This window comes from Teleopsis dalmanni, chromosome 1 (genome assembly GCF_002237135.1).
Source record: "Teleopsis dalmanni isolate 2A chromosome 1, ASM223713v2, whole genome shotgun sequence".
NCBI classification, from domain to species: domain Eukaryota; kingdom Metazoa; phylum Arthropoda; class Insecta; order Diptera; family Diopsidae; genus Teleopsis; species Teleopsis dalmanni.
In genome coordinates, this window is record NC_051846.1 from 22,513,138 (window position 1) to 22,537,767 (window position 24,630).

At 29.9% G+C, this 24,630-nt stretch overlaps 1 protein-coding gene and 1 long non-coding RNA gene across 2 annotated transcripts; both read left to right on the plus strand.

Moving 5' to 3' along the window:
• Nucleotides 1-924: 924 nt before the first annotated feature.
• Nucleotides 925-3,353, plus strand: LOC119672183. Its single transcript, XR_005251873.1, has 4 exons — nucleotides 925-1,247; nucleotides 1,926-2,057; nucleotides 2,119-2,682; nucleotides 3,216-3,353. It is a non-coding gene; the product is annotated as an uncharacterized LOC119672183 (long non-coding RNA).
• A 41-nt stretch (nucleotides 3,354-3,394) lies between these two features.
• LOC119672184 (PHD finger protein rhinoceros) lies at nucleotides 3,395-15,880 on the plus strand. The gene is made up of 6 exons (XM_038083176.1): nucleotides 3,395-3,824; nucleotides 3,896-4,090; nucleotides 4,159-4,375; nucleotides 4,432-4,621; nucleotides 5,273-5,820; nucleotides 5,950-15,880. Exons 1-6 carry the CDS (start codon nucleotides 3,457-3,459, stop codon nucleotides 15,811-15,813), a joined length of 11,382 nt encoding a protein of 3,793 aa, XP_037939104.1. The 5' UTR covers nucleotides 3,395-3,456; the 3' UTR covers nucleotides 15,814-15,880.
• Nucleotides 15,881-24,630: the final 8,750 nt, after the last annotated feature.

The following is a 24,630-nucleotide window of genomic DNA, read 5'->3' on the forward strand; positions in this document are numbered from 1 at the left end:
GAATTATTTAAAATAAAACTCATATATAATAAAGTTAGAATTACTTATTATTTACTTAATTAATGATGCTGATATTATTTTTGCTTTTCAATTTCATTTTCCCTTTTTTTTACAAATTTTAAATTTACAAATCAGCTCTTTGTATTTGCTTCATAAAGTGTTTATTGCTAGTAAAAATATGATATATATTATATCTCACTGATTCTGTTCCTTGTACAATTTTAATTGACTTTTGTTAAGGGAGTGCAGAGCTAGCAAATATCAATACTAATTGCTTTAAAGTTCACATGTGGGAATACACCTAATCTTATTAGTTAGAAGCAGTAAAAGAATTCAAACAATTGAAAGCAGCTTATTTATGTAAGCATTATATACGAAATTCGTTAATAGAAAATAGAATAATATAGAAAATAAACGTGACAACTGTATTAAGTTAGAAGAATTTTGGTTTTAGCACATAACTCCTTCAATTAAATTTATAATTATATATAAACTTTTGATTTTACATTTTGTGATCCTCCTTTAGTTACAATTTGTGCTTAATGTATGTTTCCGTGGATTTTCACGTAATTGTGAGAGTTTCAGGTCAGTTTAAATATTTCATTAAAGAGAACAACAGTTATATATGCTTTTATTGAGAAAAATACAGGAACACAGCTATTGTGTTATTTGATCAGCTGATATGTTTTTCATCTTCAAGTACATTGATGTATGGAATGTAAAATATTTGCATGTAGTATTCATTTTATAATATTTACAAATAATTGCAACACGAAATATGTACGATTGTGAAATATTTAAAACTTTTACTAATAAATTAATTTATTGTATAATATTCTTCTTAAATGCAACACTGCATAAAAATATTTTCACAAAATGGCGGAATTCGCCTGTGAAAAAAAACAACAAAATTAATTGTGACAAGAGCAATTGTGCACTAAAGAATAAAAAAGAAATAATGTAATAGAAATTATAAATACAAAGTGTAACTAATTTACGCGTGTTAAATAAATCGCGTACTATTTGAAAACTAAAAAATTCTTAAAATGGATTGTACGACGAATTTGTTAAAAAGTAGATAGTGCGGTGAAAAGCGCGACAAGGGCCATACGATTACGGCACGGAGTGCTAGAGCAAAAATTTTTGTTGCAATTCGCATAAACCGATCATGCCTTAAATGTAATTATGGGCGATTATATTGGTGGCAGATATGTTTTTTTCATGGTTTTAAGGGATAAATAAAAAATGTATGGAAAATATTTAATTAAAGTTGATATAAAAACATAACATGAAATTGTGTAAAAGAATCTTATTTTCAATAAAGTTGCGGCGAATAAATTCATGAACACTTTTTTTTTAGAAAATGCATATACAGTGAAACTAGGAAAAAAATTTTTTAATATGTGTGAAGAAAACAATTATCATATGGTTGTTTCTTTCTAACCCCACGGAATTGTTGAAAGTAAATAATAGCCTGTTTTGTAGAAATTCGCAGTTTGGTAGATTAATTCGCCGTGCAAATTGTATGACAGCGCGCGATTGAAGTGACATCTCTAGTCCAAAATATATACCTTAATGATGATTCCACGGCGAAAACAAACGAATTTACGGAAAAAAACAAAAGCGATGTAAATTATAAAATATACTTATTTGTTCAAAATTTAATAATACACAAATCATACACTAAAATTTATGTACTATATACATAAATATATACATGTAAATATATGTATATAATGTATATGAATTTTTGAAAACATTGAATTTCTTCCGCTATTGTGTTATTAATTTCATTTAATACACAAATGTATTTATTTAAATTCTATAGTTGATAAAAATTCTGTAGTTAATTGATTATGTTTATATAACCTTATAACTTATTTTTGTTTAAAATAATAATTTTTATATTTTCTTTGACTCGGTAGAAACATGTTAACAGCTCTGTTATTTAACATTGGTATATGTGGCGAAAACAATAAATAGCAATAAAAGAAACAACAAAAATTACAGCGAAAATTTAATAAACCCATTTTGTTTTCAGTTCATACAAAACAAGCGTAAATATATTAAATATAAAATTATATTAATTAAAATAAAAATCGAATATTCCTCATAAAGATGAAATAAGAACTGAACTGAACTGAGAAGCATAAAGTAAAATTTGTGGCACGTCTAAAGGAAAATATACATAAATACACACTGCGAATACAGTGCAAAGTGAAGGCGGAAAATCGACACTAAAAAACAATAAGGTGAAAAACTGTTTTCATACATAAAAGTAAACGCAATTAAAAGTATTCTAAAAAGTTGATTGTTTTTTAAAAAAAGGAATTTATTGTAACTATTTTCGCGCCAAAAAACACAAAAACACAAAAAAACAAAACAATTTTACTGAACTAACAAATACGACGGGAGTGATGAAAGAAGTTGGTGGATGACTTCCACACCTACTTTTTGTTAAAAATTATTATTGCAAAAGTGGCTTTTCTGTGGAATAATTTGTGTGTCTTCATGTTGTCCAGGCGGCGGCTGCCACCTCCACACTATTCGCTCAGCAGCGTTACAATTCCCAATCCTCAAATTGTAATTTTATATTTATTTACATTATTGATCCGAGAGGGTCTTCTTCATAAATACAACACAAGTTGCAGTTGGTGCGGCGTTTGTGGCCTTAAGCATGTAGTGAGTATAATAAAATTCTATTTATTCCTAAAATATTTGAAATTGCATAATATTAATTAATATGGAATGTTTAAGATATTTAAACACAGAGCGATTAAGATGTATATACCTTGGCGGTTACTCTAAGCAAAATATAAACTTTTCCTAGCTTTAGTTTTGGTTAAGCTGAACGATTGAACGATTCTAGAAATTGAGATATATCTACCAAGTACCAAGTCAAGTAGTTAAAAACTTATAATAATGGCATATATGGAGTGGGAGTTTGCACATATTATTATCATTATTTTAATAAAGTCATAAAATAGTGAAATTTCATTTATATGTTCTAGTTAATGCAAAATTTGAATACATCATTGAATTTTTCTAAACTTCATTCTGATTTATTTGAGTCCGCAATTTTTGTATATTTAGCTTTAGTCGTATCAAAACATTCAGTATTGATTTTATTATTTCATCTTTAGATTGTATATTTTTATAAAACAAAATAAAACAAGTGTTAAAATACTTAATTATATCAATATTTTATTTTTCAGGTCTTGTAATCTTCGTTTCTAAAGCGCGCAAAAAAGAACAAATTAATATATCACTCCATCCAAAAACGAAAATCATACATACCTAAGTTAAATTAAAAGGATTATTGTAAATGAATATTAATAAAGTGCACACCACAGCATAAAAAATAACATTATAAATGTTGTGCTAAATAGCGTTAAAATAAAAAAAAACATATCTCTACTATCTCTTTCGACAATATTTTCTTAATACCAATGAAAAATGTCACAAAGAGGTAAACGAGGTAATCACCAGCATCATCAAAGACTTGATGTTGAACCACAACCACCACCTACGAAACGGCGTAAAGGTCGACCGCCTAATGGCGGAGGTGGGACAGGTAGCATTGGACCTAATAATAATGCTGCCTTAAATTTTGGATCAAATGCATCTTCTATAAGCAATAGTAATGTAAATAATGAGAATAATCCGATAAATGACGATGCAACACCATCAACAAGTACAAAGGTTATTGCTAGCCAAGGATCATCCTCTTCGGTTGCGGCTTGGCAAGCACGTTCTGTTGCAGACATTAAAATATCTAGTATATACAATCGAAGTTCAACGGAAGCGCCTGCTGAATTGTATCGGTAAATCAAGACAAACTATTTTTATTTTTGAATTTTTAATCTTTAATTTTTATATTTTTAAAAATTTACAGTAAGGATCTCATTAGTGCAATGAAACTGCCCGATTCTGATCATTTACAAAACAATGAGTATATTATTGTTACTGATCAATGGAAACAGGAATGGGAGAAAGGTGTGCAGGTACCTGTGAATCCCGATTCGTTGCCGGAACCTTGCGTGGATGTACTGTCTGAACCACTTGTGCCACCTGCGAACGACTTCAAACTGTAAATGATCAAACTTATGGTTTTGTTTATGTTCATATAATTGAATTTTATCATTTCATCTGTTTTAGACCGAAAAATCGTTTCCTGCGCATTACCAAAGATGATACATACTCACCCGATAAACATTGTTTAACGAATGTAGTATCAAGAGCGGAAAATACTTGTGCCTATGATATTGATCCAGTTGATGAAGAGTGGTTGAAAATTTTGAATTCACATCGTGCGGTCTATGGTGCTTTTGCGATTAATGAAGCTCAATTTGAGCGTGTTATCGAAGAACTCGAAGTAAGTAACATATAAATATTTATTTTATTTGATTTTGAGGTAATATTTTTGAACAGGTTCGATGCTGGGAACAAATACAAGTTATTCTGAAAAGTGAAGAAGGCCTTGGCATTGAATATGATGAAAATGTTATATGTGATGTTTGTCGTTCTCCCGACTCTGAAGAAGCAAATGAAATGGTATTCTGTGATAATTGCAATATATGCGTACATCAAGCTTGTTACGGCATTACAGCTATTCCATCAGGTAAGTACAACTGTTTTGAGTATTTAATTACGATGGAATTATATCGATTTAATTTATTCTGATATATATCAGATAAGGTGTGTTTTTGGGGAGGTTGAACCACATTTGGTCGTCGAATTCGACGAATGCCTCCAGGAACCTTAAATTTACTTTGGTGTTATATTAATATTTAATTAATTCAATTAAATTATTGAAAAATATACTTTGAAATTATTGTATAGAGATAATAATTGCGAATCCTTGCGATTTTCCAGCAAAGAATTTACTAAAATGTAAACATTTAATAGTTCTATGCATTAATTTTTTTAGTCTGAGGACTTAATAGTATGTATTTGAATTACCAGCAAAATACGTAATCGTTTATGTTAGCTATAGTATTTTATATTTTTTAAAAAAAAATAATCTTATTTAAGAAAAAGAAAATTTATCTCTAATTATTCAGTTAACACTCTAAGTTTAAAATGTTAGACTGATTTGTTTTGAGTCGTTTAAAAATCTGACAATAACATCTTGTCACAGTCTTGACTTCTTATTGAATGTGTGAGGTATAAATATGTATAAATTGTGGTAGTCGAAAATATATATAAATATTATTATTATTATTATTTTTATATTGGAGTTTAACATTTACTTTATTGTTAAATTTTGAAGGTCAATGGCTGTGTCGAACATGCTCGATGGGCATTAAGCCGGAATGTATGCTTTGTCCGAACAAGGGTGGCGCAATGAAGTCGACTAAGTCGGGCAAACATTGGGCGCATGTATCCTGTGCATTGTGGATACCCGAAGTTAGTATTGGATGTGTGGATCGCATGGAACCAATTACTAAAATTTCAAGCATTCCACAAAGTCGTTGGTCTCTAATATGTGTTTTATGTCGGGAACGTGTAGGAGCATGCATACAATGTTCCGTGAAAATTTGTAAGACTGCTTACCACGTAACTTGCGCATTTCAACATGGTCTGGAAATGCGTGCTATTATAGAGGAAGGTAATGCTGAAGATGGAGTTAAGTTACGATCGTATTGCCAAAAGCACAGTTTAAGTAAGGGCAAAAAAGAGGGAAAGAATTCTAAAAATAAAAATAGTAATTCGGCGTACGGCTCCGGTGGCGAGGATGAAGATGTTCGTAGGAGAAAAAATCGAAAAAACGATATGACGTCAGAAGAACGTAATCAAATAAGAGCGCAACGTTTACAGGTAAGTAATCGTAAATATTGTGATAGTTTACATGTTTTACAATTCATCCAACCATATATTTATTTGTTTTTTTGTTTTTTTGTTTATTTTTAAAACTATGTTAATAAATTTTTTTACACAATGTAATAGGAGGTCGAAGCGGAATTTGATAAGCATGTAAATATCAATGACATTAATTGTCATATTTTTGATGTCGACGAGGGTGCAATTGAATCCATTTATAATTATTGGAAGTTGAAAAGAAAGTCAAGACAGAACCGGGCTCTGATTCCACCAAAATCGGAGGATGTTGAAATGATTGCACGTAAACAGGAGCAGCAGGATTTGGAAAATCATAAATTATTTGTACATTTACGGCAAGATCTTGAACGAGTCAGAAACCTTTGTTATATGGTTAGCAGAAGAGAAAAGCTGTCACGCTCCCTTTTTAAATTACGAGAGCAAGTATTTTATAAACAAGTGCAAGTTTTAAATGATGAGAGTTTACGTAATGGAGAATCTAATTCGAAAACTGAATTCGACGAATCGTTCAAAAATGCTGTTATTTATGCAAATGACGGACCTACATTATATGATAGATTTTATTCTTCTTCGAATATCAATACAATTCCATCAGAGTGTACGAATTTGGACTTCATCACTGAAAAACTACTAGGTAATGGAAAAGGTAAAAGTTCAAAAAGCATTGGAAGTAGAACATTACCATCAATGTCAACATCAACTTCAACATCAATATCACCGACAAAACGGAAAACAGCTTTATCAGGAGTTAATAAAACGTTTCCAAATAAAAAAGTTAATAATGGTGCAATTGGAATTCGTTCATTGTCAAGTGCTGGAAAAACTGGTGCGACAGAAAAATCGAAAACTTTAAAAAGTACAAATGCTAGTCGTCGCAGTAGTTTATCTGTTGGAAGTAGTATTGATAAGAACTCCAGAGCAGCAACTATTAGTAAAAATGCTACGAAAACTAGAGGTCGTGCTGTTAAAGGAGCTGTGAAGAACTCAAGTGAAAATACTGATAAAAAGTCGCAAAAAAGTTGTGTTGGAAGCAGTAAATCTTCTTCAGGTAGTTCTTCTGATGATGATTCATCTACTGAAGATGGCAGTTCATCTGGTTCAGGTAGCACAGCTTCGGGTTCAGAGTCGGGATCAAGTTCATCTGCGTCAAGTTCGAGTGGTAGTATACAATCCGCAGGCAAGTCCGCAAATAAAGCAACAAACCGTAAAAAACAAACTTACTCTCGTTCTGTTGAGATGCGTCAAAAACAAAGAAGAAAAAGTATTAGTATTAGTGCTCAAGCTGGTGTTAATTCTAAAACGCAAAATACGGCGCTATCATTTTCAAGTGATGAAGATGATATACATGACGCAGTTAAAAGTAATAAATCAGTACCTGTAAAACAAGTAAAGCATTCCAATTCGAACAATTTAAATCTCCTGTCAAACTCTACAGCTACGTTGTCAAATCGTGGCAAAGATTTTCTTTCTCAAATCGAAAGAGAACTTCAAAAAGATAAAGGATCTGGGTGTTCATCTAGTGATGAGAGTGAAGTGTTATTGCCTTTAAAATCAACAGTAAATAAAAGTAATAGTGCGAAAAACTCGAGAAATACAAACTCAAATGTTTTGGGAGTCGCTAGTCGTAAGACTGTACAGGAAATATATTCAGATTCGGAAAGTTCTTCAAGTCCTGAAGATAAAGAAGAAAGAACTGCCGAGAGTAATGTAAGTGATTCACAAAATCAGCAAACTATTCGCACAAAAGCAGCTTTGAAAGAATTTACACTTCAACAGCAATCCAGTAAGGCTAAAAGAGATTTGGCACTGGCACTGGCACCACAACAAAATGTCATCAAGGCAGAGAAAAAATCGAGCCGATCAATTGAAAGTAATATTTTAGAGAGTTCTGTTGAATCCAGTAACAAGAATAAAAAGCCAAACGAAACAGTAAATAAAAATCAAGTGCAATCTAATAAGAGCAAGAATGAACAGCTCAAATTTCCAGCAGATTTGTTGGTTGTTCCTCAGAGACAAGCAGCCAAGAAAGCTTCTGAAAATATGCGCTCTACAAATATTTATAGTGGACCTGTTAACTGCACACAACCAATATTACCTTCAGTGGTTGGAGCTGCAAGTGTTCCTTTACAGCGAGAATGTGATAAATCAAAGGAAGGTGAAAAGGCAAAACCAAAGGATTTAATCTCAGGAAACAAAAATGATGAGAAGGCTGAAAAGTTGCGTGCCAAAGAGAAGTCTTTAATTAGCAGTAGCAGTAATGTAAGTGGCACGAAAGCTTCAGAAACAGTCGAAAAACCATCTGGAAAACGAGGTCGTCCACCTAAAGTGACAAAGGATGCTAATAAAAGTATAAATAGATCTTCTGCAATTCTTCCTAAGGATGTGGAATTGATGTCTGATATTGGTACTTCAATGATCAATCCAAAAGAAGATAAAAGTGCCACAAATAATGAAAATATCGAAAATAGTGCCAAACGAACAACGTCTTCTGTCGCAATAACGAAAGAGCCAAGCCCAATACGAGTACTTTCAGAATCAGAAAAGTCCGAAAATAAAAGTGCTTCCAACGCATCAAAATCAAACGATGTGTCAAAGAATAATGTGTTTGTAGCTTACGTACCTCAACGGCAAGCAGCTAAAAAAGCAGCCGAACAGCTTAAAAGTAGTGGAAAGATTCCATTGGCATCTGACGTTGTTACTCCTACAGACGAAAAAGAGCGAATTGTGACTGAAAAGGATACCAAGATAAAAACTCCAGAAAATCGACCTAAGCAAATGACAGGGCGCAGAATGTCAGTTCGTGATACAACACAAACAACACTAATTTCAGGAAGTGGAGCAAATGCAGCAAGTGCAGCAGTTAAAGAAAGTGTGCCGAAAACACCAACTAACACAAGGCGTCGCTCTAAAGATGTATCCGACATAAATCAACAACAAACACCGAAAAAGCAAGTGGAAAAGCGATTAGCAACAACTACTTCAAGTTCAGAATCTGATAGTAGCTCCTCTTCGTCATCTGGAAGTAGTAGTAGTAGTAGCTCTGATTCCTCAGATGAAGCAAGCGAAGTTGAAGAAGAGCGTGTAACTCGTTCAGGTGCTGTCAATAAGAGATCGCCCAGAAAATCGATTGATAAACCTATACCTGTTACTCGTCAAAATTCGATAACAAAATCTCCAAAAGTTTCACCTCAAAAACAATTACGACGAAATATCAGTAATACCAGTAATAGTAGCTCAGGTAACAATGAAGAGAGTTTATTACCGCCAAAAGCTGTACAGAAACCAGTTAGGAGAAAATCGACAATATCTGAAGATAAAACGAAGAAAACCGTCACAAAAACAGTATTAGAAGACGATAACAGTCCCGAGATAACAACGAATTCTGTGCGAACAAGAGCTATGCGGCGATCAAAATCTGGTGCAATATCTCCGGTACCAGTTCTAAGTACAGAAGAAAATGAGGTCGAACCAAAACTTGATACTAAAGCAATATCACAAACAACAACAGCAACAACAACAACAACAACAAGAACATCAGATGGAGACCGTGAGATTATAAATGAAGATATTAATGAAATTTCAGAGAAAAATAGCAATAACAAAGTCACATCGCTGGCTACTCTTAACTTAGAAGAAGAAATTGCACAACGTAAAGCTTCAAATACGAATATTTCAACGTCAAATATATCTATTGGCGCTAGAAACCAAAATAAAAACCTTGGGTCATTGGATAAATTGCTTAACAAGAAAGAGTTGGAAATTATTCGCAGTAGTTCTTACTCTTTAATAACACCACTTACAAGCGTGGAAAAGCAGGAGGAAATTGACAAAAGCAATAGTTTATTAGCACAAAGAATTATAATTGATACCAAAAATGAAGCTGGTGAGTTACCAATGGATATAGACGAAGAACTAACGACTGCATCTCGTCACACAACATTGCCATCTAGTAAACTTGCTGAACTGACAGATATTGATGACAAACCTCCGGCAGCACCACTACCCGCCTCGCCATTACCTTCTCCTGTTGCTTCTAATGATGAATTAACAAACGGTTCAAACGGTTCAAACGGTTCTGATGATAATAATTCTGATAATGACAATGATACTAATTCCCATCGACGACGTACTCGTCGTCGACGCATCAAACCTGGTAGCTTGCCAATGTCGCCCGAAGAACATACACATCACACACAACATTTGCTTAATGAAATGGAACTGGTTCAAGCTCTGAGAGAAGAAGAGGAACGTAAAAATGAACTGGCTAATGCAAGTAAATATTCTGCTTCGTCATCTTCGCCGGCTGTTGCAGTAATTCCACCAGAACCTCCAGAAATTATTGAATTGGATTCAAATTCCAATTCAGTAGAAAGTGAACGGCAAAAACAAGAGAAATCACAGGATACACTTAGTATTGGAAAAGCAGCTGCATCTGTTTCAACTACAACTCCCTCAACGAATTCATCTTCAAATTCTTCAGAATCTTCAATTAAGAAGAATACTCAAGAGATTGCAAATGAGCTTCTAAACGAATCAAAAATGCCACTTAATGAATCTCAGACAAGTTCTAGTTCTAGTTTAAATAAAAGTGCTATTTCAGATATAGAAAGTGGCCATCAACCAATCGTCGACACGATACTAGATATGGTGGAAGATAATGAAAAACAAAAAGAGCAACAGAAAAAGCAACAAATTAGTTTATCAAACTCCCTACTAGGACCGGTCGCTTTTAATGCTACTGTAAATCCAGATCTGGGACAAGCAACAGGTTTAAGCCTTTTGAATACAACTGTTGATTCAGTTAAACAAATCTCTGAAGAAGATAGCTTTGAAGCTACTAGAAATCTGCTAGAAAAATTAAGAAAAACAAAAAAGAATCGGCAAGAAGACTCTAAAGATCCAGATTTGCTAATGCCGCCTCCCACTCCCGCAATACCATCAGTATTTCCATTTCATAATGCTGCTGATCCAGAAGATATTATACATGTGCAAAAAGAAAACGCTGCTGCAGCTGCTGCAGTTGCGGCTGCTGCAGTTGCTTCTGCTGAGCTCAGTAATAGTCTGTTTAATGTTGAAAAGAATATATCTACGGTGGGTTTAAATGATGTTTCCATACCAGTATCAGCAACAAACTCTTATAATACGACACCTCGATCGGTCGGATCTACACCGGACGCAACACCAAATGCAGCAATAATGAATAGTAACAATAGTAGCAATTTGGGTCCAAATGGTCTTCCGTTTGTTGAGAATACTGTTAATTTTGGCGATAAGAACGTTCCAATGCCTGTGTCAATATCGCCAATGCAACAAATTCAAAGCCAGCCGCACACTCCTATTGTTAATTATCATCAACAACATCAAATGGAAGTAACACCTAATGTTGCTGAAATTTCATCCTATCTTCAAAAGGAGCTTAATGAAAAACCACAGTGCGCTAAAACGAGATCTGGAGTTGAATGCTTTAACAAATTAACAAATGTTGGGACAGCAAATACAACACCAGATTTTGTTGATTTACATGCAGCTGCAAATGCTAAAGATAATTTAGATTTTATAACAGCAACCGGGTCTGTTGGGAGCAATAAACTAATTGTTGATTGTGATTTCGATGAGAACACAAGAATGCAATCACCATATACAATGCGTGCATCTCGAATTTGGAATGAAAACGATTTAATTGCTGCTAGGCGTTCTTCTTCACCGAGCTCAGTATCTGAGTCTAATGATCAAGCTTCCGCAATGGAACTCCAACAACAACAACAGCAACAACAATCACATCAACATCAACAAAACAAACAACAGCTTCAGCAACAGCAACAACAACAGCTTCAACAACAGCAGCAACAACCTAATCAACAACAGCAACAACAACCTAATCCAACAATACACCAACAGCAACTTCATCAAACGAATCACTCTCAGCAAATTGGCCAGTCATTAAATCCGCAAACGCATCTTGCACAACAACAACAACAACAGCAACAGCAAAGACTTGCACAGCTGCCATCAAATAGTATGCCCAACAGTAATGCAATAAACAATCAGAACGTAATGCAAGTGAATGATACTCAAAACTGTAAAAACTACTTTGCGTCTATGGATGCATTTGGGTTGCAAACATCTTTTAATCATGCGATGCCTCAACAACAACAGCAAACTCATCAACAGTCACCAATGGTCAATGGTATAGATGCTATGATGTCTTATGGTCAAGGTTACAATCAGCAAACAACTCCCACACATGCCACACATGCTAATCAGCAACAACTCACACAGACGCCAAATACAGGTAATCAATATAATGGTGCAGTCAATCTATTCCATAATGCTTCAACTTCATTATCAAATTTAAATCAAATTCCATTTGGTTCGAATGCATCGGGTGGTGGTGTTATGTACCCCTCTGGAAGTTGCATAGGTGGTAATGTCTCTATGACAACAGCAACATCCAACGCCTCGAATGATCCGTCGCAGTCGCATTCCCTCTATGGAATGGGAGGAGGCGATGTGAATTCAGCTGTAGCAAATACAGGCATTAACAACAATGCTCAACAACCGCAATATGGTGGAGCGGCCTTTAGTTCATCTACTCATAATATTTCACTTACTGCATCTATTATTGGTACACCAACTGGCCCTTCACTAATAAATCATTCACCCCATCAAGTACAAATGCATGGACAGCCACAATCTTCACAATACAAATTCACTCCCCCAGATGGTGCTAATTCTGCTTACAATGCAATGATGAGTAGTTGTGTTGAATCTATGCTACCTACACAGCCTCAAACAGCAGCTGTTTCGCAGCAAAATCAGCAGCATACGTCACCGACGAAGGAATCACCCACAAAACGTTCTTCAACCCGCTACAATCAGCAGCAGCAGCAGCAGCAACAGCAGCAGCATATACGAAACTCACACAAATCACCACAAGTGCAGCATAAATCACCTGGAAAATCACCGCGACAAATGGAATTATTAAACAAATTGCAACTACAACAACAACAACAGCATACTCATACTGATTTTACAAATATTCCGCAGAAACCGCCGAAATATGATCCAATGACACACACTTTGGCAGGTAAGCCACGTCAAAGAGCACCGCGTGGTACTGGAGCTGGTGCGCGTGGTCGGGGTCGTGGTCGGGGACGAGGACGAGGGGGCAGTACGACAAATGCAATCATATCTTTACCAACCGCTATTAGTGATTTTGGTAGTAATACACACATTGTAAATAATCTAGTCGGTACTCCATATGAGTTTAACTACGATGAAGATTTGGCATCTTCTGGCGTAGAAAATCTCCAAAGTTTACGAGATCGAAGACGTTCTTTTGATTGTCGAAATAATCCTAATGTGTTGTCACATCCACAGACAGCGGCAGATCAACATAAATACACAAGTCCTTCATATGCCAGTTGCAAAGTTAGAACGGCTGGATCGACTCATTCAGCAGCTGGATCAACAAGTTCAATGTCCAATTGTACTAACGGAAGTAGTCGGGTATCACATTTAAGTAATGCTCTTAAACCGAATACAACAAATGATCACACTGCACAGCAATCTATCCTTCACTCTATTGTGCAGCCGGTACTGCCTGGTCCAGTGGACATGCGTACCTATAATCTTGCTTTCGAAGCACAACATTCCTCCGCGTCTCAAGAAGCGTACAATAATAATCTATTAGGTGCTTTTGAGTCAGGAACAGCCGATCAAACGCTATCAGAATTTGATGAAGAAGATGAAAAAGAGTTTCAGTCGGTATTACGAGCTACTGGTACAACAATTTCTGCAAAACAGTTAAATCCGAATGCGTCAGCTGCTCCTATTAGTAAAACCGATTCAAGTACATCAAAAAGTAATAATGTAGGTGCGATGTTGTCGACGCATTCAAATGCTGCAGCATGTGGAATTTCGAATACAGTTGTATCTGATTTGATATTACCGCCAGATTTACAAACATCAATGGAAACTACTTCAGAAGAAGTGTCAATTGATTCCGATACAACACTAGCAACGAAAACATCTCTTTCGGATTCACGTAATCAACTGAAGTTAAAAATTAAAGGTCCGCTTGCCTACCCTGACAACTACAATTACAGTACGAGCACAGTTAATTCGTTGTCGCTGAACTTAAGCTCACATACAAATAGTGTAGTGCAGTCCAGTGCAGGAATGGTGCAGTCATCGGTATCGGCACAATTGACAGCTACAATTGTCAGTACATCAACAGGTGGAGGAAGTAGCAGTAGTGGAACGAATTCTAGACGTATGCGTAAAAAAGAACTTTTGAGTTTGTATGTTGTGCAAAAAGATAACAATGACGATTCGTCCAGTGGTCTACCAGCAACAGATGTGAACTTGTCGAATGTGATAGATGGTATGAGAAAAGTTGATGCCTTAGGCAGCGGGTTAGATGAATATAGTGCAGATTTAAGCACTGGTACAACAAAACGGTTTAAAAAGAATTCTAGTAGAGAATTAAGATCGTTAGATGTTGCTGATATAAGTGAAGTTGGTGGCAAACCTGCAGGTAGCGAGGGTCGTAGGCGTAGTGCGTGTTCGTCGGGTAGTAACGATAATGGTAAAATTGGTGCTGCATCAAGTGCAGGTAAACGACGTGGTCGCAGTAAAACTCTAGAAGGCCACGATGATGAACCTACACCGAAATTAAAAATTAAAATACGTGGATTAGGTGATGGTAATGTAAGTGCGACAACTGTGACAAATAACAAAAACATAAATAATAGTCATGCCACCGAAGCAACTAAACGATTGGTTGCTTGTCCACCAAAGAAACGTTTAACAACTAATTACGCGCCTCCTACATTAGAAGACCTTAGACGCGAGTCCATGAACTACCGTAAATTGGTTATGCAAGATTTTGGTGATGATGAAGATGAACGGACTCGACACAGCAATACTAGTACACCATTGCTGGAGCCGACGGAAGAGCTGCATACTAAAAAACCGAAGTCTTCGAAACCGAAGAAAGATAAAAAAGAAAAACGGCGCAATAAGGAGAAAATAAGCATTAGTATTGGAGAGAACGCAGAGAAAATGACAGCTACTATTGTCGAAAATAATACAAAGGCATCAACGGGTGAAGTTCCTAAATTGATAATACACTTGGGTAAACGAAAGAATGAAACTGATTTGCAAGCACGTGTAAAAACCCCTCCTCCAACAACAACTGACAATGCAACAATAGCAGCACCAATACGTTTAAAAATTGCACGTGTGTCTGATGGTGGTGGTTATGTTATTGGATTTAAGAACAAAAAGGCGAAAAGAAATTCAATTCCAAATACATCGGAACCAAACTCAGCTATTGGAAATAAATGTGAAACTGAAACGCTAAGTAATACACCAGCTGCTGTTGAAAATAGCAGCGCGAAACTGAAAACAGTGATTCCATCACCCACTGTTGTAGCTGAGCCAATGAATAACTTTATAAATACCTCACATGATCAAATGACAACTGCCTTAGAAATGGCAAAAGATTCGGGTACACCGTCACCACGTCTGGTAATCGATGCGGGAAATGCACACGATTCTAATACGGCAAGTTCCTTTCACGAAGATCACTCAGCGGGCGTAGCAAACACTAAAGTAAATAACACAAATTTGCGTACAAGCAACCAACCAATATTGATGACCAATTGCAATGATAACAGCAACAGCAACAGCAATACCAACAGCAGCTTAAGTGTTGCTAATAATAATAACAATAACAACAACAACAATAATAATAATAACAGCAATATGAACAATAACAGCAACAGTCTTACTGGTACCAACAGTAGCAGTACGAATAGCAACAGCAACAGCAATAGCAACAGTAACAGTAACAGTAACAGCAACAGTAACAGCAACAGCAACAGTAACAGCGACAGCAGCAGTAACATTAACAGCAGCAGCACTAGCGATTTACTTCCATTAAACAAAGACTGTGAAGTTAGATGATAATCATAAAGTCTATTCCAAGTAATACTTTATTTAATTTTTTGTATATTTCTGAAATTTGTAAATTGTGCAACAACTAATAATTGTATAATATTTCGCTTAAGTTATTCATTTAATTTATATGTTAATTAATAATTTTTTATGTGTTTAATATGATTTGATTTTGTTCAATTTGTTTAATTTTAGTCTTTTTATGTGTGTACAGTTCATTTATATTGTTTAAATGGGTTTATTTATGTGTTTAAGTTAAATTTTTACTAAGTATATTATTGAGATTTTTTCTATTTTATATATCGTATTTATTTCTATATTATTTCATGGTTATTAATTATATCTACATATGTTAATATTTAAATTTTTTTTTTTTTTATTAAACAATTCGTTTTTCAATTACATATATCCTTACATATGTATGTATCGCTAATTTTTTCCTACATAGCGTTTATGCTTCTTATACGCATACATACTTACATTACATTATACTGGTATAGGTTATACATATATATATATTTATTATATAACAATTACGTTAGCGAAAAGAAAAAATTTCATATATTTAAGTCAACAAAGCGATAAAACGATAGAACGATAAAATTAGTTACAAAATGTTGTATATATAACGTGTAAATAGTAAACCTTAATTTTATGTATATGAAGCATGTTCACAAATATATATAATAATGCGAGTATATAAATATTTATTAAAGTTTGTGTACTCGAATTTAGTAAAATGAAGCCAAGTTTGTTATAATTTAGTTAGAAATACATATTTAAGTAATATATTAGTCGAAAATGTAGTAAATCGTTCACAGATGAAACTCAAATTACAACCACACAAACACACACAATCATCGGCAATTTATTAATAAATTTATATAATTAATAAAAAATTTATATTACATAGAAAAGGAAGAAAACTATACAAAAAATATTAGCATTAAACAAAATGAAAAGAATAAATTATATATAAAATTATATAAAATTAAAGTAGCAAAAGCCTAATTAGGCAAGAGCAATTAAATTTAATATTTCGAATAATTTTTACTTCTAAACTGAAATATAAAAAAAAATTGAAATATTTTTTTAAAAAAAAATCATATAACTAAAAGTGATTGGGTGTGTTGGTGGAAGGGTGGAATAGTAAGCGTCTGTGCTATGCAGAGTGTTCAGTCTTAAATAGTGTGTTTATTATAAAAAATGTATTGTTTATCTTATACCATAAAACGATGCATGGAGTGTATGTATATATGTAAGCATGTGGATGATGTGTGAAAATTGTGGGACTAAAAGTACTCTTAATTGCGCTCTTAAAAATAATATTTGACAACGTAAAAACGATTGTAAAAATTTTGAATTAATTTTTCCATTTCGTTATAAAGCATAAAAATAAATTATACTCAAGTTTCCAATGCGCTTCAAAAGTACCAAAAATTATAAATAAATTTGCATTTACAGTAATATGTGCTTGAGTAGTATCAAAAATAATTTTCAAAACCACTTTTAGTTAATACTTGAGTTCTATTCTTCGTGTATTTGTAGAGATGATGGTATTAGGGGAAAAAAAATTAACCATGAATAGTAAAATAGTAAATAGTAAATCTTAAGTGATTAAATGAACTATCGTAGCTGATATATCTACAGCCTTTTAAGCACAGTGTAAAATTTTTAACAAACTAATAATGTTAAACATTCCTCTTAGGGATAATTTTAAAAGTAATGAACTATTTTAGACTTTTAAACTATATCGAAAGTATAATCGAAGAGGTTTTTGTTTTAAAATAAATACAGAATTGCTTGAATTATATCATATAATCTCTGAAGTCGCCGAACATGATTAGTTTCATCCACAATTAATGAGTTTACAATCTTAAAATATTTAGAACTACATATCTAATCACATCTTTCATGTAGAAAATATTTACATTCTCTTTCTCTTAACATTAAGATGTTCAATTATATATAATAATTTTATTAACAATCCTTATAACTGCATTATGTTTCGTCAGGAGCGAAGTTTGACATTAATTTTATATAGTGCATTAAAAATGTCTGTATATTAGAGTGTGAGAAGTTCAAGAAAATATTAAAAAAATCAGCAAATATGAAAGTGGAGTATGTAGTCAAGTTTCCTTAAAAATATTTAGTTGTCCTTTTAATTAAAATACCATTTAACTCATAGATAAATAATTTTATATACATATTAATATTTTTGAATTTATTTCATTTATTTTATTAAAAAAGTTTAAAATATTGTAAACCCAACAATATTAAGTACGTCTGATAACAGTCAGCAGTACTCTAATTATCGGTTTACTATATCCAAATTTCAGCAGTCCTGATAAGATTACCATTTAACGAGCTTTTAGTCCCCAGTATGAGTGATTGGATATAAAAATTTGTATTATACAAAAACAAAAACAAAAAAAAAAATTAAAAACAATTAGCCTTGTGTATATAGATTATATAATATATTATTTTCTTTTGCAATTTGTTATTCGACACTTTAATTGCTATTTATTTTTATTTGTAATAAAAAAAAAATTTTTTAAATTTTTAATAAGGCTGTTTTAAATTACACTGAGATTTGTATTATGAGAAATTATAAAATTAATTTAAAATTGTTTAATAATTTAAATTGGAAAACAAAATAATATGTGAGGGCCTAAGGCCGGTGAAAATGTGCATTCTGAATTTTTTTCATTTTAATTTATATTTAGTTATATACAACTGAAAATATACTTTGCAGTTTAAGTATCGCTTAAATGTTGTTTATGATTTTAAAGACACACACACAAATATAAATATGTTATTTTTTCAATTAGAAATTCTATTTTTTTTTCCAATACAATATGTACAATAAAAAAAAAATAAAACAAAACCAAAATCTTAAATAAAAACGCAATTGTCAATTACAACAACAAAAACATATGCATAGTTTAAAATTTTTATTAAATGTATTTAAATAAACCATATAATAAAATTAATAAAATAAATATAAGATAAATGAATTTCTGTAAAATTTCACAGTTAAAATATTTTGTATCAAAATTGAAATTTATATACATAAAAACATAAAAGCAAAAAAACAGAATTTCTGATTAAAAATCCATTAAAATGATTTCAATGTGCGTTTTTTATTCAAAAAAATGTAAAAATTCATAAATTAAATAAATTAATAATGAAAAAATTTATTACAAAAAAAAATTATTTACTGCAATAATTTAGATTAAAAACACTTGTTAGTCGTAAATTCTTTTAATTTGTATTAGAACGAAAAATGTTTAAATGTCTTTATAAAAAATTTTTGTATTACAAAAATAATTAAAAAATTTGTTTTCTGTAAAGAATAATTAATTGTAAAATAATTTTATGAAAAATAGGCAACACTTATTGATATTCAACTGCAAAATATTTTAAAATGTTATAGTAACAATTGTATTGGTAACAAAACTGCAAATGATTGTGAACAGAGTCAGTCCCAGAGCCTAATTGTGAATAGAGTCACTTGAATCCAATAAAAGGCATTTCGGATGAAAAATAATTCGCAAATCTTTACAATAGGTAATAAGCAAAAATAAGTTCCTGCTTTAAAAATGTTTCATGTCTTAGTCTCATTACTTTTATTTTTAGCTATTCTGTTCATTTATAATAATTTGCATATATTTTTTGCATCGATCTTAAAAGTTATAATTATTTTTTTAATATATAAATATTAAATTTAAAAGCCAGTAGTTTCGTTTTCCATTACTGTGAAACCGATAAGTTATATCCGTTTATACTTATAAATTTTTCTCAAAATTTCTTGCATAGTCGAAAAAACGATCAAACGCTTTCAATTTTTATTTGGAATAGTTAAATTATGATTTTACTCGGTTATATATAAAACATATATTTTTAAAATTTGTTAGTTTAATAATGAAAAATTATTATTTTTAATAATTTAAATTTTTTCTTTATAAATTCGAAGCCGCCACATTATGATTTTACTCGGTTATATATATATTTAAATTTTTGTGTTAGCTTTTTAATTAAAAATTATTATTTTTCATGATTTTATTTTATTTTTTAATTGAAATCACTAAATTATGATTTTACTCGGATATATATACAGTTTAAGATTTTTTTTTGTTAGCTTTTTAATTAAAAATTATTATTTTTCATGATATTATTTTTGTTTTTAAAATTGAAATTGACAAATTAATGATTTTACTTGGTTATATATATGTTTTAAATTATATTTATTTTTATAATTTTACGTGATAATATTTATTTTTTTAACATTTTTGTTTGTCTCAGTTTTATAAATAATAATTACGATTTTAAATATTTAAAAATTATGCAATATGTATAGAAAATAGTTTATTTAAACTTTTGTGCATTTTATTTACAATATTGAATTATATGTTATATTAATTTTTACTACATAATATTTGTATACATTCTTATTTTATTTTACATAATTTTTAATTGTATTGTTTTTTTACTGTTTTTTTTTATTAAAATAGGTCTAAGTGGATCCTTAGGATCAACGGTATAATCTAACCTTATTATAATTTATAACGTTTCTTTTTGTTTAATTTTTATAAAATTAATTTGAAACCTTTTTTATTCTTTTAAATTTATAATGCTTTGTTATTTAATTGCTAATTGTATATTTATTTTATATTGTACGTTTTTACGAATTATTTTTTTATAATATTAAGTTTTATTTTTATTAAAATGTTGTTTTTATTAAAATTTTATTTTTATTAAAATGTTGTTTTTTTTAAAATTTTATTTTTATTAAAATTTTATTTTTATTAAAATTTTATTTTTATTAAAATATTATTTTTATGAGCTTTTAATATAATTTATACATATTTTACTTTCTTTTTAATATTTTTTTAAAATTTAAAAAAATTTAAAAAAAATTCTTTAAATATAATTTAGTGTTTAATTTTTTTTTATTTTATTTTTCAATAATACACTTTTTATGTAATTTAATTTTTTTTAATGTTTTTTATTACTTGTAAGTAAATTTTTTATAATTGTAATTTGTCTAATTAAGTGTTTATGTTTGGTTTTTTAATTTTTAATAAATGTGTTTTTATTTTTTTATATTTTAAATATTTAATAATTTTTAATTTTGGCATTTGTTATATTTATTTTATTGTTTAGTTTTTAATATTGTTTAATTATAATTATAGTACTACAGTAGTCTGTATTTCAACTAAGCATTGATTTATGATGTTTTGTATAATCACATTAGAGATATTCCGACAGGCTCGGTAATTGAGTAAAGTGATAAAGTTGTGTGTATGTTAGTTTTTGTAAAATTATCCGCTGTTTTGCAAATACAAAATAAAACATCGTTCAAATGTTTGTCATTTTATAATTTTACCGATTACTGAGTTACCGAGTCACATCCGAATATCCGTATCATTTGATACTGTCTACTTGTCTTAAACTACACAACTGTATGTATATATATTAGCTGCTTTCGAATTGGTAACTATATAAGCTAGGTTTATTTTTTCTCGGTTAGCCGAATTACTTTACATACAACAACACCAACTAAGCAATTATGAGTAAGGGATAAGAAATCAATATTATATTGATTTAACTATTAAGCCCAGATAGCTTTACCACATTATCTTGCCAAATGTTTATTGAAAATAATTTTTTTTTTAATTTTAAAGAACTTCTGTATTTAGCAATTGTTACATCTTAAGGCTATAATGTCATTTAACTTGAACGTAAGGTGTTAATTCACTTCCTATCTGTCCAATCGAAGGTAGCAAAATTTTCTTTATCAGCAGTAATCAGATTTAAATGGTCAATACTGTTTTTAAAATTGAAATTTAATTAATCTATTAAAAACAAAACCTAATATGAACTATTGAAGTGTACTTTTTAATACTCAACACCACACAGGTTTTTTTTTAATATTTGAATCTGCAGACATGTTTAGTGTAATATAAATAAAATTTAAAATTTTAATAATTATATTATTTTTTGTTTTTATTTTTAACACTTATTTTTTATTTCTTGTTCAATTATATAATTTTTTATTTAATTTAATTTTATTTTAATTTTTATTTGATTTATTTGATTTTATTTGATTTTATTTGATGTAATAAACATTTCACTTTATTATTATATATAAATTATTTATTATTATATCCTTTACATTATTGACTATATTGCTTTGTTTGGGTTTTAATTATATCTCATTATGTTTTTTTTTAAATATCAATTCAAAAAATTTATGTTGGCTCGCGAAATATGTTTAAAGTAATTTTAATTTTGTTTTAGTACATTTATTTTTAAACTTTTAAAATGTAGTAGCTGTTATATTAAAAATAAACAGTTTTTTAAAGATGAGAAAATTTATCAAAAGGAATTTGCACTTTGTTACCAATAATATTTATAATAATAAAATAATAAAAGTATGAATATATTATGAGGATTAAAATTAATGTGACTTTATTGAACTTTGATCATCATATCACAGTCACTTTTATATTAATGAAAAAAAAACAAAAACAAAAAAACAAAAAAAAAGAAAAAATGATAACTAAATACTCATTTTTTATGATAAACAATATATATGTTAAATAAAACACAAAAAAAAATAATAAAAATATATTAAATTAATTAAAACAGACCAAATTTTTTATTAAATGAAACAAAACAAAAAAAAAACATGTATAAAATTCTACAAAATTAATAAAAAAAAATAAATTTATATAATTAATACAATACAATATACTGTACATATATACATACACATATTAAATTATAGGTGATGTAAAAAATATTTTTACTTTAAATTAAAAGCAGTGTAATCAAATAAAATAAAAACTAACAAACACAAAAGAAAAATCTAGAAACTTCAAAGCATTACTAGCGTTTAAGAAAATTTCAAAAAAAAAAAAAAATCATATATATATATATAGTAAAAATCCCAAAATGTAAATGAACTCTTTATAAATAAATAAGTTTATAAAAAACAAAACTAGAATACAAACAAGAGAACAACAATCGCTAGAATTTTATATTAATAGATAATAGTTAACTTTCTAATATTTTAAAGTAAAATATTTAAACAATTGTATATTTATAAAAGTTATTAAGAACAGAAAAAGAAAAATATGATATATAAAGCAAAACTAAAACAAACAACAAAAAAAAAAACATTTCAATAGATCTTCGTCGAATTCTCGGATAACCTCTAAGATTGCCTATAATATTAACGTTAAAAGTAATTGAATGCAACAAATATTTTTAAATATAAGTATTAAATTTGTTATTCTATGTTCTAATGTAAAAATGTTTGCAATCATTTTATCCTTTATACTAGTGTTTTGTAAAATATAAAATAAAAAATAAAAAATAAAAACTAAAAATGCAAGTAAATAAATTATTAACAACAAAATCAGTTTAAGTCTAATGTTAAGTAACGTATAGGGAAATATACATTATACATCAAATATAAATCGTATAAGAAATTTAAGAAAAGATATTTAAGTAATGAAAAATATATATACATACATATATATGTATATATATTAAATACAGATCAATGAACAACTTATACTTATTATTATTATAATTATTATTATTAAAATTAAGAATATGTAAAAATTGCATAAATTAAATTTATACAAATAAAACAATTTTAAATAGTTTTAAGTTGTTTTATGTTGTTATTAATTAATAGAAACAACAAAATCCAAAAACTTTATATATTATAAATAATTGATAAAGCAAATTGTAATTTATTTAGTATGTTAATATAGTATATACAAATCTATATATATTTAAATTATGTAATATGAATATGTAAGATATTACAGTATACATAAATTAATAACATTGAAAACAAAAAACATGTACTTTTAAGTTGTATTATAAATACAAAAATATAGAAAGAATTATGCGTAAAAATTAAATAAAAATCTTTTATTGTAGTATTAAGTTTACTCTGTAGAATAGGTGATTTCTTTAACCGATTTTGTAGGTAATTTTTTTTCAGAGACGGCATTACGCTACGCACTCTAATGTGTCTCGTAAAAATGTTTTATATATTATTATAATTAAAAGATTATTTATAATAAACAGAAAAATCATACATAATTATATATCATATATAATTATAATATATATAATTATATATCATAAATAATTATAATATATATAATTATATATCATATATAATATAGAATTATATATAATTCGATGTAATCATATATATAATACAGTTAAACTTCTATAATTCGAATTTTCTATAACTCGAACTAAAAAGAGTGCCACAGGATTTCAGAGAGCAATTATACAATTCTGCTTCCATAACTGGAACTCGTATTTCTCTATAACTCAAATGAAAATATTATCACGTGCCAATAGGAATGTGGGAAAGTTCATTCTATAAGTCGATTTTTTGTATTTAGCATGAATTCAGAATTGGTGTTAGGGGAAGTACTTTTTTCCAAACCAAATGTTTAATTTTTCTTTTCTTATGTTGCTTCCCTGTGCAAATGTCCGTCGCTGGCAGCGTGGTTTAAAGTAAATAAAATAACTTCCAAACCTACTCTTAACGATTATATTGAGCTTGGCAATGAAATTTGTACATTTCCTCATTTCCTCGTCATCCTACAGATGACAATATTATTGAGCATTATAACAGAGCTTTGAATAAGTGGATCCGATTCTAAGCGGGACAGAAAGTGATGATGAGGGTTTGGTGAATGAAATTGTTTAGTCTTCCAAGAATGTCTTATTAGTCTTCCAAGAATGAAGTAGAAGACTCATTCAAAATTCTGAATTTTTATTTAC